Source organism: Cupressus sempervirens, chromosome 7 (assembly GCF_028749045.1).
Source record: "Cupressus sempervirens isolate cs-2001-9-10 chromosome 7, ASM2874904v1, whole genome shotgun sequence".
NCBI lineage: Eukaryota > Viridiplantae > Streptophyta > Pinopsida > Cupressales > Cupressaceae > Cupressus > Cupressus sempervirens.
The window spans coordinates 851,867,268-851,882,620 of NC_143124.1; the positions used below are offsets into that span (position 1 = coordinate 851,867,268).

The following is a 15,353-nucleotide window of genomic DNA, read 5'->3' on the forward strand; positions in this document are numbered from 1 at the left end:
ATAGAGCATTATTGGATAAATATCACATCAAATTTATGCATTGAGATAATTCATACAACTAAAATTGACCTACTTGATAAAAAAATGTATTGATAACGTACCTAACAATGTATCATAGGTGATCTTAATGTGTTGTTTGGTAATGTAAGACTCATTATCACCTAATAAGACCTATTATGTGGTAGTAAACATATGAATACCTATCATAACGTATAACAGACATAATGACTTATTAGGACTCCCATGTCCCCTTAAGACACACATGTATGGATAACGTACCTAACAATGTACATCATGTAAGTGATCTTAATGTGTTGTTTGGTAATGAAAGATATAATCAATACAATGAATACAATGAGTAATGATCTTTAAATTATCATGTGCAAGTCACTTGTTTTTAATATTACAATCAATAGTAATTTGAAACTTCAAACAAACATTAATTTAAACATGCTTGAATGTAAAAGTAATAGAACAAAATAGGAGGTCATTACTTAAATTGACAATTAATTTATAATAATTTATCAAGTGCACATACCTTTAACTTTCAAATAGAAGTAAACTCTCATTTTTGAATTAGTTTGTACAACATATTTCACAATATATGTAAGACAATGTCAATGATATATTTATAGTTCACTGAACTCATTTGAAACATAAAATTGGTTGAACACATCTTTTCAAATGAGGTCCTGTAAAATAAAAATGTAAAACAAAAACACACATGTTAATAAACACATAAATTAATATTCAAGGTATCTGAACTATGTAAATATATATGTGTAATTTGTATGTACTTACTATGTGAAATTGCACAAGATGTTGATGTTCGATCCACTTTAACACTTAAATTTGCATAAATTGTAATTGAGACATGAATAAGAGGTACATAAGTTCTCTAAATTGGTATTGACAACACAAACATACATGTAATTAAATTATATAAGTACATATATATAGAAATAATACAATAATGAAAAAACTTACATGTGTTTGATTTAAATGTAGTCATCCCACTGTACCATCTGCATCCTCTCTCTTTTGCAATGCATCTATGATTGTCTCGTGCTCGTCCATTGAAATTGTCCATAATACCTTATTGGCGGGTCTTCCTTTGTACCTTTCTAATTTGATATTTGTTGCCACAACCAAATGAGAATAGTGTAAAATCTTCTTTTCGGTTTGGTAGTCTTCAAATGCTGGCAAACCATTTCTTCTTGTTAGGTATCTACGTAGCCAGGTGCCAGCTACAACAACAGACCCGATTGGATACTCAAAACCATCATCGTCTACTTGATGACATGTCATTTTTTTCTTAGGTTCCACACATCTAGCTAGCCAATACTTAGTCTGTTCATCATTATCACTAGGTGCAATACCAGCATAAACATGTCCTACAAGATAAGATAAAGTATAGAAACACTTTAATCACTCGTGTACATATGCAAATTATATAAATTGAAGCATGAGATCGCAAAAAAATCTAATTAAATTGTGCATACCAGGTTCTATGAGGTTTGAAATACGATCATAGTCTTCTGATGCAAAAGTAACATTCTGGCCTTCATTTACTATATCATCTTCAAAATGCATGTCAGTAGGTGCTAATGATCTTTGTTGCCAATCTTCAACCCATTATGTATTCTCACATTCTTCCCATTCACCTGCAAGACAAAATTGACAAAAACAAACAAGCTCCCTAATCCATATAGTCCAAGTGTTAGAATCTGAACTCCTAAATGAATGCCATTTAGCTGAACCACTAATTGTATCACAATCATATCTTGAAGGGATATTATTTTCTTCAACTAGGTAGAAGAAACGTTTGATTGTAGAGTTTTGACTTAATCCCGTGTATAAATATTTGTTACACCATTCGACAATCTCATGTGCATTTTTGAATTTAGCTCTTTCCTCAAATTTTAATTGCTCTTTACTAAGGGCTCTCTTCACACATGCACTAGCACCATCATGTTCTCCTTTACCATGTCCAACCTCAAAAAAACTCCACACATGTTGGATGCTAGTTTGCTTATGTGTCCTACTCAACCAATAGAACATTCTAGCATTCTTGAATTGTCCTGTACAATTATCTGACCATATCCAATGTTGTGTCATTTGAATTTGTCTCTCTTTTAAATTATCATAAAAGACCTTGAAACAATATTGGACAAACTCAGATGAATGGAGTTTATTATCACTTAAATAAAAATGGTACTCTCTCAATATTTTTTCGATCCTCCTTTGTACTATCAGGTGCATGCCTATAAACTATATGAACATAAATTGTTACTTGCACTGAATTGTAATATTGTGGTTGTACCTCTTCTTGCGGTGCAAGCATATAGTTCTCTGCAAAGTCAACAACTGAAAGTATAGTACCAATTGGAAATGTATTCTTACATATGCGAAATTGTCCAGCAAGCCCTCTAGAATATTGAGAGTGTTTAACATATTTTGGTATGATCACACTCTTAAACTCGTCCATAAATGCATGACAACTAACTTTATCTGTAACTAGATCACACCTTCTTCCAAACTTCCCATCCTTTAATGGATATTCAATAGTTTTGAATCTTTTTACCTCAACTAATTGTTGTCCAAAAGTAGTCAAAGCATTTTCATGCAAACATTCATCTAACAAAGAAAGATTGCCGCACATATCACATGTACTAGAAAGACATGCATTGAAAAGAAAATATTGATCATTAGGTGGCTTACAAAACAAAACCTGATATGAAATCTTTTATAGTTTGAGGTGGTATTTTTATACCACATTCTTGCAACATTTCTTTACTATGCATGGTACCACGTATAGATTGAAATACATCATAATGGTAACGAAATTGAATATGAATTTTACAACATGTGATTCTTTCCTTGTTAATCTTTACATACCATGGTTTACACTTTTCAAAAGATCTTTGACTAACGGTAATATTTAATACCTTACCATCTACAAATTTTTTAAACAATTCAGTTTGAGTCATGTCCAAAAGGTGTTTAGGATGTGGATCACGTATTTTTGACCCAATTCTCAATTTAAGAACATCTCTTGAATTAGGTGATACTCTTGTATTATCATGCCAAAAATTTTCAATCAAACTTTTGATTTCACTAGTAAGTTTCATATCACATCTCGGGAGTCTACCACTAGAAGTCCATAAAATATTTGTTGGATCACATTCAAAGTTAACCCTTCTCTTTACAACTCTTTCTAAAGTCTTACGATTCACATTAAGATATCCACTTATGTTGGTAATCAATCTTTTGTCAGATGTTGATTTGTTAACTAAAGCTGTTGTTATTGCTTGTCGTGCTGCATTCTTATCTTTAGACCGACTTCTCTTTCCGATAACATCAAAGGCACTAGCAACAGTGGATACAACTTGTTTTAAAGACTCATTTTTATTCTTGGGTTTTGCATACATTCCCAACCTTCTCATTACTTTTCGCATTTTAGACATTTTAATTAGTTGCAACATTAGCTGACATTGAAACCCAAATTTTTTATTATAAAAAAAATGCCTATACAATCTATTAGCATGTGTCCTAATTTGTCTCCATGAAACCAATCCCTCAAGATTATCTAACACATCATTAGGAATATGAAAATTATGTTCAGACATTTTACTATCATCGTGACATGTTTGTTCAGTAGTTGGTGTTTCTATGTCTACATTCATGCAATTTTTATTTTCAGACACTTTACTATTTTCACTGTTATTTGGGATGTGAATATCATTTTCAAATTTTTTTGGCATTTCTTCTGGGGCAGGCATTTTAATTGGAGTGTTTTGTGCATGATCGTTTGACAATTTCTTCTCATGAAGAAAATCTAAATCGTTTAAATCGTAACCTACTTCTAAAAAATCACCAATTTCATCACGAGAGAAAATTCGTGGGTTTGGAGACACACCTGTATTGAATGCATAATTAGAATGTGCACCTGAATTTTCTTGTATTGGGTTCTCTTCTTTGACTTCTTCATCCATCGTGGTATCTTCAATGTCTTTCTCCTTTGAAATATTGTTCAAGTCTCTAATTCTCTGTCTTCTCTCTCGTTGATGTTGTGCTTCATTCTCTTTATTTGCTGCAATCTCCTCATGTGTCAGAACTCTTGCTTTCTTCTTTCTTTGTTTTTTTGATCCCATGTTTGCACCAGTTTTGAATTTGAATCAGTAGCTTGCAAATTGTATAAGAGGACAAGACAATAGAATAACCATGACGAAATTCGGTGTTGTAGGTTGAAACTATTGTTCAATCATTTCAATCATTGAAATTGGGTCGGTGGGGCAGCTTTTGGGACCCAACGGGTACATCAGAAACAGGTACCCGATTTCTTAAAAATCGAGCGCCCGATTTTTTAAAACTCGGGTACCCGTTTACAAATTGGGTACCCAATTTTTAAAAAATTGGGTGCCCGATTTTAAAAAAGTCGGTATAACGGTTTAAAGAAATCAGGCACCTGATTTTTGAATTACAAATCGGGTGCCCGATTCGTGAGACATGAGCGGGAATTTGGCATGGCTCCCGACTTTTGCATGGGGTTTTGCCTTGGGGAAAGGCATGGCATAGGCTTGGTCCCACCAAGCCATGCCTTTGTACTCCTTTTTTTTCTAAGGCATTTATTCGACAATTTCTGATATTGTCATAATTTTTTTATAGTTATTCCTATTGAATTTTTTGACGAGACAAAAACCCATTATAGGTCTTGCTGTTCTCATTTCAAAAATGTAAATTTTATAGTGTTATTAGTTTATTTTCTATTTTTTCATTATTGATTAATCAAAACTATCTTCTAAACGTTAAAAAGTGACATTCACTAAAACTTTAATAACTTTTTTACTTTATAATTTTTCATAAATTAATTTATATGTCATCAATCTATATACAATTCTTTTGATGTTAAATTTTTTTTTTTTGAAAAAAGTGAGATTTTGATCAAATTATGTGATCCGTACACGAGAGGTTTTAAAATTTACCTTTATAGCCAATTGATAATTAATAAAAAAAAATTTATTCAATAAAAAATTAAGAAAAAATATTGTCATCAATCTTAGGTGTATTAGGTAACTCCATTTAAAAGGATTTGCAAAAATTCATTTATTTGTGTCAAATTATGGTGTCTGTACACAAGCATGGTATGGTCCTCAAACAAGCATTTTGAAAAAGTGGTTTTTAAAGATCCATACCAAAAAAATAATCTATCATATGGGTGCACAAATAAATTACATATTCAAAAACTAGATTCCGAACAGTAAAAATTTTATTTCTGGAGTTTTTTAATATTCAATCTCTAAATACCTCAAATTTTGACATCAATTGACAAAAAATTTCCAAAACAGGAAAAACACTTCCACTTTTTGGCCAAAAGTGAGACCCAACTTCTTGCACTGACCCGTTTACTAGCCCAAATACACCATAATGTATCAACTCTAATAAATGTGCTTTCCTCTCTTGACCACCTCTTAAGAAATGAGACTCTTCATTGCCTACCATAAATACAATGCTCACAAAGATCAAGATTGTAGGATTACAAACTTGGCAACAAATTCTTGTCTGGTATGAACCATTGCACCAAAATCCCGAGGTGCATTTGAAGGTTGCCCACCAGGATTATAACATCCCACCAAACTCCATAATCCAGACTCTGGGTTGGATGTGCACCCATACGGTGGGCCCTCCCTTGGTCGTATGAGCCCTAGACAAACACTACAATGCTAGTGTTGTAACCCACTCTAAGACTTGAATCTGGGTGGAGGATCTAATACCACATCGTACGAACCATTGCACCAAAACCCCGAGGAGCTAGTGAAGGTCACCGACCAAGATCATAACATTGTCTATGAGGATTTTTAGGCCCTTCTCACTCATGTGACCTAAATGCTTATGCTACATAACTATTGTAATTTCTTCCTTTGTAGCAGCAATAACAACATTGGATTTCTCTACTATTGCACTTAGAGTGTACAATGTTTCTATCTTGGATCCTCTAGCCACAAGCAATGCCCCCTTACTAATTTTTCAACTACTTTTCTAAGGCTTGTAGAGTAGCTTCATTCATTAGGTTGTTGCAAACATCATCAAACTTTAAGGTTCCTATTGTTGCAAATGTGTGATTGCTACTATCAAATTCTCCCAGCTATCTGCCATAGAACACTTAGTAGGATGACTCTAATCTCATCATCCAAGACAATTTTAATAGAGGCAAGTTATGTTGAACTCATTTAAATGCTCTACTACTAAAGCATCCTCCTTCATCTTGAGGTTGATAATTTCTTCATCAAGAAAACCTTATTTGAAGTTGTATTCTTGTCATATAAATCATGCAACATTTTCCATAACTCTTTAGTTGTACTCTCTCCAATAACATTAAAATACACATTCTTGGCCAGGTATTGATGAATGGTTGCTATAGCCTTTCTATCCAGCTTCTTTCAATCTTCATTTGTCATTGTTGTGGGTTTGTTTGACACTCCTATTGGCAAATATTGATCCTTCAAAATTAATGTCCTCTATTTAGAATTCCCATAGGGAAAAGTTAGCCCCATTTAACTTCTCCATCTCACTGACTGTTGTTGACTCCATTTAAATTAAATAAAACCCTCCAGCAAACCCCTCACAAGTTTTTGGGTACCTATATTTGAACTACTATCTAGCACAGCTTCACTCTTTCTTGCTCAAGCTAGACATGACTGGTTCTCCCTTTGTCTTTGCAAGACACAAACATGAAAAAATCTCCTTTTGTCTCTACAAGATACCAACACAAACATGCACACGAACATGACTAGCCCTCCTTAATTCTCAATATCTTTCATTCACACCTAACCTTCTGCTCTCCTCACTTTGCCTACAATAAATTTCTTACTTCTTACAACTACAAAACCCTTGGCTATGCCTACATCTCTAAACCTTCAGCTCTGATACAAGTTGTTAATAAATAATGAAGAGCAAACAAATCGAGCACAAAGAAAATCGAGCATATAAAATTCATATAGTAGCAACAATTTGAGAATACACATAGAACCCACTTACAAACTGGTTAAGTTTTATTAATCAATTGCTAGTCGGTATCTACAACTTCAACAACATTACATTCAACCTCACTACCAATAACATGTTGAATGTATAGAATAAATGAGTAATGAAACATGGCACCAAAATCCCCAAATTGAGAGACCAAATTAGCCGCCAACATCTAGAAGCTTCTCAAAGTCAAACTAGATAATAAATGCTTCAACTACTCATGGGAAAACTTTACGTGTGCGATTAACATGACACACTGGGTGCATTGATCTTATTTCAAGCCAACTTTCCATATTGACTTTGGGGTGAATCTAAGAAGGCAAGTAATTTGAACCTGTAGAACCCCGAAATGTTGTGACGTGTCTAGGGTTAACATTATGTATTATCCCATCCCAACAACTTGTTTTTGCTTACAACTTCATTTACTTCACACATAACAAATTTAAGTTAGAATTAAAATACAAGAGGAGACGAGACACTGAAATAAATACCAAGTTGTTTCAGAGAATCAAAGTGCAAGTTCTAATAATGATTAGCGATTCAAATATTATTCTTCACTTCTTAAGACATCAAAGAGATAACTTGAGGGGTAAAAGAAAAGAGACAAAAAAATGATAATTGTAACACCCTGCTCAAGAGTAGTTTGAAGAAGATATGCCAATATTAGTAGACGTGACGAACAAAGGACTGTATACATCTAGAAAGGTGTAGTTTGGAATTAAATTGTAGAATACATTGATTCCAGATCAAACTTTTAAAACAAATAGAAATGTGCAAAAATCAAGGGCATGTAAGAATGTAGGAGTTTTCAAATGGAGAGAGAAAGAGATAAGGAAGTATGTAGAGGAGAGATAGAGATTTGGAAGTATGTGGAGGAGAGATAGAGATTAGGAAGGATGAGAGAGAGAGAGAGAGAGAGAGAGAGAGATTAGGATAGTAGATTTAAAACAAAAGAATAGTGTTAATGGAAGAAGCGAACTAAATAAGAAGAGAGGTCTTGTTTGTCCATTACATGTATTTTCAACATTTATACATTCTAATAACAAAATTGTGCAATCCATTGTTGGGTGGAAATTGAATAAGAGAATGTGTGTGTAGGAAAAAGAGCTTGCAATGATTATAGAGTCTTGTTTAGCTTTGGCCATTACATGTACTTTGACATTTACACATCTAATTACAAGTTTGTACAATTCATTGTTGGTTTGAAATGGAAGTTTGAATGTTATTTTCATTTAGAGTTTGAGTAAATTGTTTGTATGGGATAGTCGCTAGGCCTCTCTACAGTATGGACACAACATAAACTAGATCACATGCGACTAAAGTCTAACCTACTAATCATTTAGGAGAGATGTTCATTGTGTTTTTCTTTAACTCAAATTGCAAATCAACAACTAGTTGAAGCATGTGGCATCTTTAATAGCTTTCTACTGATAGAAGCTCTCTTCCTTTCACTTGTGGAAACTTGTCATTTAAAATGATTCCCATATGATTATGTGGTGTATTTTATATGAAGAAGATTTATAAATTGAAGGCTTATACGAGCTTTGGTGACAAGAATTTAGGGATTCATTTGTGGAGGTATCATGATGCCATTACTATAAAGGGCAAATCAAACCATGTATCTCCTTGATAAATTTGGTTCCAAGTTGGCAAATGTTATTATTGGTAAAGGAATAGAAAGATTTACAAGCAATTGTACAAAGTAATTGAATATATCAAATAGCAAGACTCTTAATCGTCACTATGATTTGTTAAAACATGGACTAGAGGAAAAACACAAAAAGTAGCTCTATTGAATACAAGCTATTACCGCTCAATTTATAAGAAATGAGCCATAGAGTTGGCTATAATATTTATGCTAGGTAGTCAAGATAAAGTCGGCCTTGATGGTAAGAATGATGAAAGTTATTGCTTGGTCAATTGGGCATGGTGTAAGAGGCCCTGTTGTTTGTTTGTGCTTACAAGAAAATTAATTAATTATTCTAGTTAATTGTTTTCCTATATCCCCCTGTAATATAGAACATGTGAATCATGACTCAAGAGTATTTTTAGGTCCCCATTTACAAACCTTAAAGTTCTCCTTGACTGGGCTTTAGTCTGCTGGTTCATTTTTCTCACACTCCCTCATCATAATCACCTTGGATTTTTGCAAAATATCCCTAATCAATACACTTCCCAAATAGTTTCTACTTGACCACAAAGTACACAAATGGTTTCTAGCTGACCACAAACTTTGCACTTGAATGTTCTTGGCAAATTGCAAACCCTAAATATAGGTGGTTTTGGCTGACCAATAACCTCTCAAAAAATAATTTTACATTACCACAAACCTCACATGATGGGGAAACTAACTTATAATGCACACACTTTCTCATCATGACTTTGGGATTCCTTTCCTGACTTTAAGTGCTTCTTCTTGTCTACTTTCAATTATTATTGAGTCTGTACAAAATGGGATCCATATACCAATATACATGGGTATATGGTTCATTCACATGTTAAATTCTCTCGTCAATATTACATCGGTCCTTCACAAATTGAGATTAAATTATCTCTCATTCCCCCCCTTAATCAAAGATTCAAATTATTTGTTTCACCATCAAGATTAGATTTCTCCACAACTTGATGCCACATCCTCACAAAGGAACAAGAGGATACAGGCTACATGATCATCACACTAGTCATTGTAGGCTTGACTCAATAGGGCTTGCAAAACACATAGAGACTTTAAACTTGTCTTTAGCTAAGTTCTAAATCTTTGGACCTAAAAACTCTCAAAGTATTGGGTACAACCAGTCATGCACCCCAAGAAAAAGTAGGTACAATACATACTTTGAGTTTGCCTTTTGACTAAGGTGACTTGCACTCAATTACGAGCACTAAAATACAATTCCATTATTTGAGCTCATTTATATCTCAATACTATGCATATTCTTTCATCTCCAATCCAAACAATTAGTGATTTTTCATTACTAGACTAGGATTCTTTCCTGTCCTAATTGCTTCAAACAACAAACTCGTCCCATGACCTACCTTCTCTTCTTTGACAGCTAATTTAGTGATCTCCTTCATTGATGTCAACATCTCTCCTGCTATGGTATTGACTCCTATAACCTCTATTTGTCCTTAGGCTTAATGACTTCACTTTGCACAACGACTTAATAGAATTCATACAAACAAACAAAACCTCTAATATGTTGCACTAGATTTACTTTATCTATGTGTTAATATTAATCTTCAAGTTTCTTAACTCTAAATATTAGATTAGGTTTTCTTTTGTATAGTTTGTTTTTAGTTCCGACAGTTTTGTATAATAGTTTGTAACTGTTATTGCCGTCTCTTTTATAAATTTCTTGTATTGTTCTAATTGAGGAGAACATCAAATAATAAATGGTTTTCACTTTCTACGTATTTTCATCTTATTTCTCAGTCTGGGCCAATAGTGGTATCATAGCATTGGAATTAATCTATGCACAAAGCTTTTGAAGACTGGAGTGTTTTTGAAGAAGCAAAATAAAAGAAAGCGGATTCAAGTGCAATTGATTTAATTTTGATAAAGGTTTTACAACTTGATTACATTGCTAAATTTTGGCAAGAAAATTTCAACAATCATTCACAATTTGTGCAAATTGTGTTTCTTTCTATATTCACAATGCAATCTATTATTTTATTAATTGGGGAAACATTATCTGGAAAAGATAACTGGATGGAATGGCATAGAAAAGTGGAAAATACACTCATATTTAATGATGTATGGTTCAAAATATGTGATGGAAATACTCAACCTGTAGAGCCAACTGATGCTAAAGAAAAAGAAATATGGATATATAAAAATTCAAAAGCTTTAGCTTTGATAAGGGCTTCTGTTAATGGAGAAGTGTATCGACATATACAGGGATGCACACTTGCCTGGGATGCCCTTGATAAATTGAAAATTTTATTTGATTCTCATTCAGAGTTAGAGTTTATTCAATTGCAGTTAAAACTATTCAATCTTGAATTGAAAAATGGTAATGTTATGAGTCTAGCTTCAGAAATTAGAGCTATAAAACAAGATGTTGATGCTGCAGGTGGGAAAGTTGATATTTATCTCACAGCTTTTATCAAAGCACTTCTTCCAACACATTCCACATATCTAGAGTCTCTTCAAGCAAGCAAGCAATTAAAAACCATTACTTTTGATCTATTGGTTGAAAAGTTAGCAGAGCGTGATAAAGCATTTGGAAGGAAAATAAATAATCTAAATGAAAATGTTTATCTTTTTTATCAAGAAAATCTTATAAATAAAATAGCTTCAAGAGCTGATCATAATGATAGAGGAAAAGGTAGAAGTCAATGGAAGAAAATTGATAATCAGAATGATAGACAATTTTTATATTGCAAAAGATGTGGTAAAAAAGGTAGTCATGAAGCACATGAATGCAAACTCTCTTGGCAAAAGATAGAAAGTTTTAAAGGAAACTCTTTTAAGCAAAAAGATAAAACCAAAGTTTATAATAATGATAAATCTTCAGATGATAAAATTTCAGGTACAACTCAATTTGCTTGTGATAGTGATGGTGATTAATATGTCCTTGTTGTTTCAGAATGTGCATCTACTTCCTCATGGTATGATACTTGGATTTTAGATAGTAGAGCCACACAACACATGACATTTAGACTTGATTACTTTGAGGAATTTAATAAAAGTGATTGTGGTCCAATTTACTTAGCTGATAAATCAAGTCTCAAACCTGTTGGAAAAGGAACTGTTCGATTTAAGTTGCCTAATCTTCCGAATTTTGTGCTTCATGATGTTTTATATATTCCTCAGTTACAACGCAATTTACTATCTCTTGTATTGATTCGCCAACAAGGTTACTCTATTCTATTAAAAGATGCTCAGGTTGTTGTAAGAAAGAAATATAATAATCAAATTGTGTTGACTGGAAGTGAGGATGGAAGATTATTAAAATTAAATGGCACTCCTGCTCTTTCTAAAAATTTTGCTTATCTTACAGAGGAAGGTAATCTATCTACTACTATGTTGTGGCATGCAAGATTAGGTCATATATGTTATGATAAAATTCATATCATGAAAAAGAATGGTGTTGATGGCTTACCTATTTTGCCTAAATGTGTTAAAAAGTGTGAAGCATGCATTCTTGCGAAGCAACATAGAAATTATTTCCCTCAATCCAATTGGAGGGCACAGAGAAAATTACAGCTTATCCATTCAGATTTATGTGGGCCTTTACCAATAACTTCTGTGGGAGGATCTAAGTATTTTATGTTGTTCATTGATGATTATAGTCGCATGACTTGGATTTATTTCTTGCAGCAAAAATCAGAAGCTTTTGAAACTTTTAAAAGATTTCATGTTATGATTGAAAATCAGGCTCAATGTAAAATTGGTACTCTCCGAACAAACAATGGTGGAGAATTTAGTTCTCTCATTTTCAAAGATTATCTATGTCAACATGGGATTCAACATCATCTCACTGTACCAGGTACTCCTCAACAAAATGGAGTTGTTGAACGAATGAATAGAAGCATCATGAATATGGTTAGAGCAATGTTATACTTTAAAGGAATTGAGTTGTATTTTTGGGCTGAAGCAGCAAGAACTGCAGTTTATCTTCATAATAGGTCTCCATCATCAGCACTTCACCAGGCAATTCCATATGAGGTTTGGTTCGGATATCCTCCTTCTATTCAACATCTTAGAATTTTTGGGTCCACTTGCTATGCTTTAATTCCTAAAGACAAAAGAAATAAGTTGCAACATCATAGTTTTAAATGCATCTTTCTTGGATATTCTGAATCCTCTAAAGCTTATAGGTTGTATGATGAAGCTAATAAAAAACTCATCATTACATGTGATGTAGCATTTTGTGAAACTTCTAAAAATGTTGAAGATATTGAATGTCAACATCTAGAAGAACTATCAAAATCTTCTCCTTGGAAATAAACTTTCTGTGAGATTATACATTTTGGGGGGGGACCCAACTTATTTAGCCTCACCTTTAATGGATTCACATGTTGCGTCTGTACCTCAAAATCAAGTTGATCCATCTATGAATGAACAAGAAGAAACTCCATCAACCAATGAGCTTGAAATCTGTGAACCTTTGGAAACTACTATAGCTTCTTTTGTGCAACCAAAATCTTCTCATAAGTGGGAAAAACAACTCCAACAAACTCTAAAAGACTTGAGACCTAATGAAATAGGAAAAATAGATACAAGAAGTTCTTACAAAGTGAGGCTAGCAGCTCAATCCAATGTTGTAGATAATATAGAGTCTATTGATGAACTCAATCTTGCAAGTGACTTTGAACCAACTTCCTATATTGAAGCTAAAGACAGTAAAGTTTGGAGGCAAGCTATGCAGAATGAATATGATGCCTTAATAAAGAATGGCACATGGGAGTTGATTGATCCACCATTTGGTTGTAAACCTATTGGTTGCAAGTGGATTTTTAGAAATAAATATAAAGTAGATGACACCCTTGAAAAACATAAAGCTCGACTTGTTGTGAAAGGATATTCTCAAAGAGAGGGAATAGATTTTGTTGAAACATTTGCACCTACAGCAAAATGGACCACCATTCGTGCTTTGTTAAGTCTTGCAGCTCAAAATGGGTGGAAAATTCACCAAATGGACATCAAAACTGCATTCTTAAATGGTGATCTCAAAGAAACCATCTATATGAGTCAACCTGAAGGGTATATCAGCAATGGGAAAGAACATCAAGTATGCAAGCTCAAAAAATCTTTACATGGTTTGAAACAAGCTCCTCGAGCTTGGTATGAAAAACTTACTGAGCATCTGTTTAAGTTGGATTTCCAGCATTTTGAGTTTGATGATGCAACACTTTTTGTTAAAAAGGCTGATAACATTGTTATCTATCTTGTTGTTTATGTGGATGACTTATTTATCACCAGTAGTGATGAAAATACTATTCAAGATGTGAAACAACAATTGAAGCAAGGTTTTGATATGACTGATTTAGGTCATCTTCATTACTATTTAGGTATTGAGATGATTCAAAAACCTTATTCTATTTTTATTACCCAGCAAAAATACATTGGTGATCTTTTGCAAAAGTTTGGCATGGCTGATTGCAAACCACTTAGTACTCCCATGGAGCAAAATATCAAACTCACATTAGATGACTCCTCAGCATTGGTTGATGCAACTTTGTATAGGCAACTTGTTGGTAGTTTGATCTATGCCACAACCACTCGTCCAGATATTGCTTTTGCTGTTGGAGTTCTTTCAAGGTTTATGCAACAACCCCGCCAAGCTCATTGGTTAGCTGCTAAAAGAATTCTTCGGTATTTGAAAGGCACACAACATTATGGGCTGAAATACTCTAGAACAAAAGAGTTTTCTTTGATTGGATATTCAGATTCAGATTATGCAGGCGACTCAACAGATGGTAAATCTACTACTGGTTTTTTAATGCACCTTGGGTCTGGTGCAATTTCCTGGAAATCTAAAAAACAATCAGTCCCAGCTGTCTCTTCTTCTGAAGCTGAATATATTGCAGCATCTGAAGCAACTCGGGAAATTTTATGGCTTAGAAGGATTCTTGAAGACTTGCAAACACCACAAATTTCCTCAACACCGCTCCTCATTGACAATCAATCTGCTATCAAAATGGCTAAAAATCCAATCTTTCGTGATCGCACCAAGCATATCAACACTAAGTATCATTTGATTCGGCATCATGTAAAAGATGGCAGTATACAGCTTAAATATTGTCCCACTGCAGATCAGCCAGCAGAGATATTTTTACTAAGGCATTGGGTAGAGAAAAGTTTGAAAAGTTTAGAGGAATGCTTGGTTTAATCCCTTCAGATTAAGGGGGGGATGTTAATATTAATCTTCAGGTTTCTTAACTCTAAATATTAGATTAGGTTTTCTTTTGTATAGTTTGTTTTTAGTTCCGGCAGTTTTGTATAACAGTTTGTAACTGTTATTGCCGTCTCTTTTATAAACTTCTTGTATTGTTCTAATTGAGGAGAACATCAAATAATAAATGATTTCCACTCTCTACATATTTTCATCTTGTTTCTCAGTCTGGACCAACACTATGTCCATCTCTTCCACTTCCCCTGGTGGTGACAAATAGAAAAAATGTTCTTTTCCTCTAAACCCTCGTTTTTTATGTGCTCCAGCAAACACCTCTTCTGCCTTAATATGTTTGGTGCTTTCTTCAAACAATAGATTTCTTAGTTATCTTTGGTTGTGATCTTCCACGTTCTCTAATTCTCCTTAGCAGTTGCATTGCAAACTTCTACAAGCAGATTTGACATCTGTAGCTTTTCTTCAAGTGAT

At 33.6% G+C, this 15,353-nt stretch overlaps 1 protein-coding gene across 2 annotated transcripts; it reads right to left on the reverse strand.

Annotated features, from left to right (window-relative positions):
- Positions 1–492: 492 nt before the first annotated feature.
- On the reverse strand, positions 493–3,730 carry LOC149550105 (uncharacterized). 2 transcript variants are annotated; one of them, XM_089795022.1, is made up of 3 exons: positions 1,503–3,730; positions 988–1,394; positions 493–845 (listed from the first exon to the last, which is right to left on the reverse strand). In XM_089795022.1, the coding sequence occupies exons 1-2, from the start codon at positions 1,591–1,593 to the stop codon at positions 1,009–1,011; spliced, it is 477 nt and encodes a 158-aa protein (XP_089651148.1). In that variant the 5' UTR covers positions 1,594–3,730; the 3' UTR covers positions 493–845; positions 988–1,008. The 2 variants fall into 2 exon arrangements, with proteins under 2 accessions (XP_089651148.1, XP_089651147.1); XM_089795021.1 differs by having other exon boundaries at positions 494–692; positions 1,503–3,352.
- Positions 3,731–15,353: the final 11,623 nt, after the last annotated feature.

Coding starts and splice junctions, on each gene's coding strand:
- LOC149550105 (XM_089795022.1), bottom strand. CDS start 1,593: ATGCATTTTGAAGATGATATAGTAAATGAAGGCCAGAATGTTACTTTT. Junction 1,395..1,502: donor TTCAAACCTCATAGAACCTG/GTATGCACAATT, acceptor CTTATCTTGTAG/GACATGTTTATGCTGGTATT.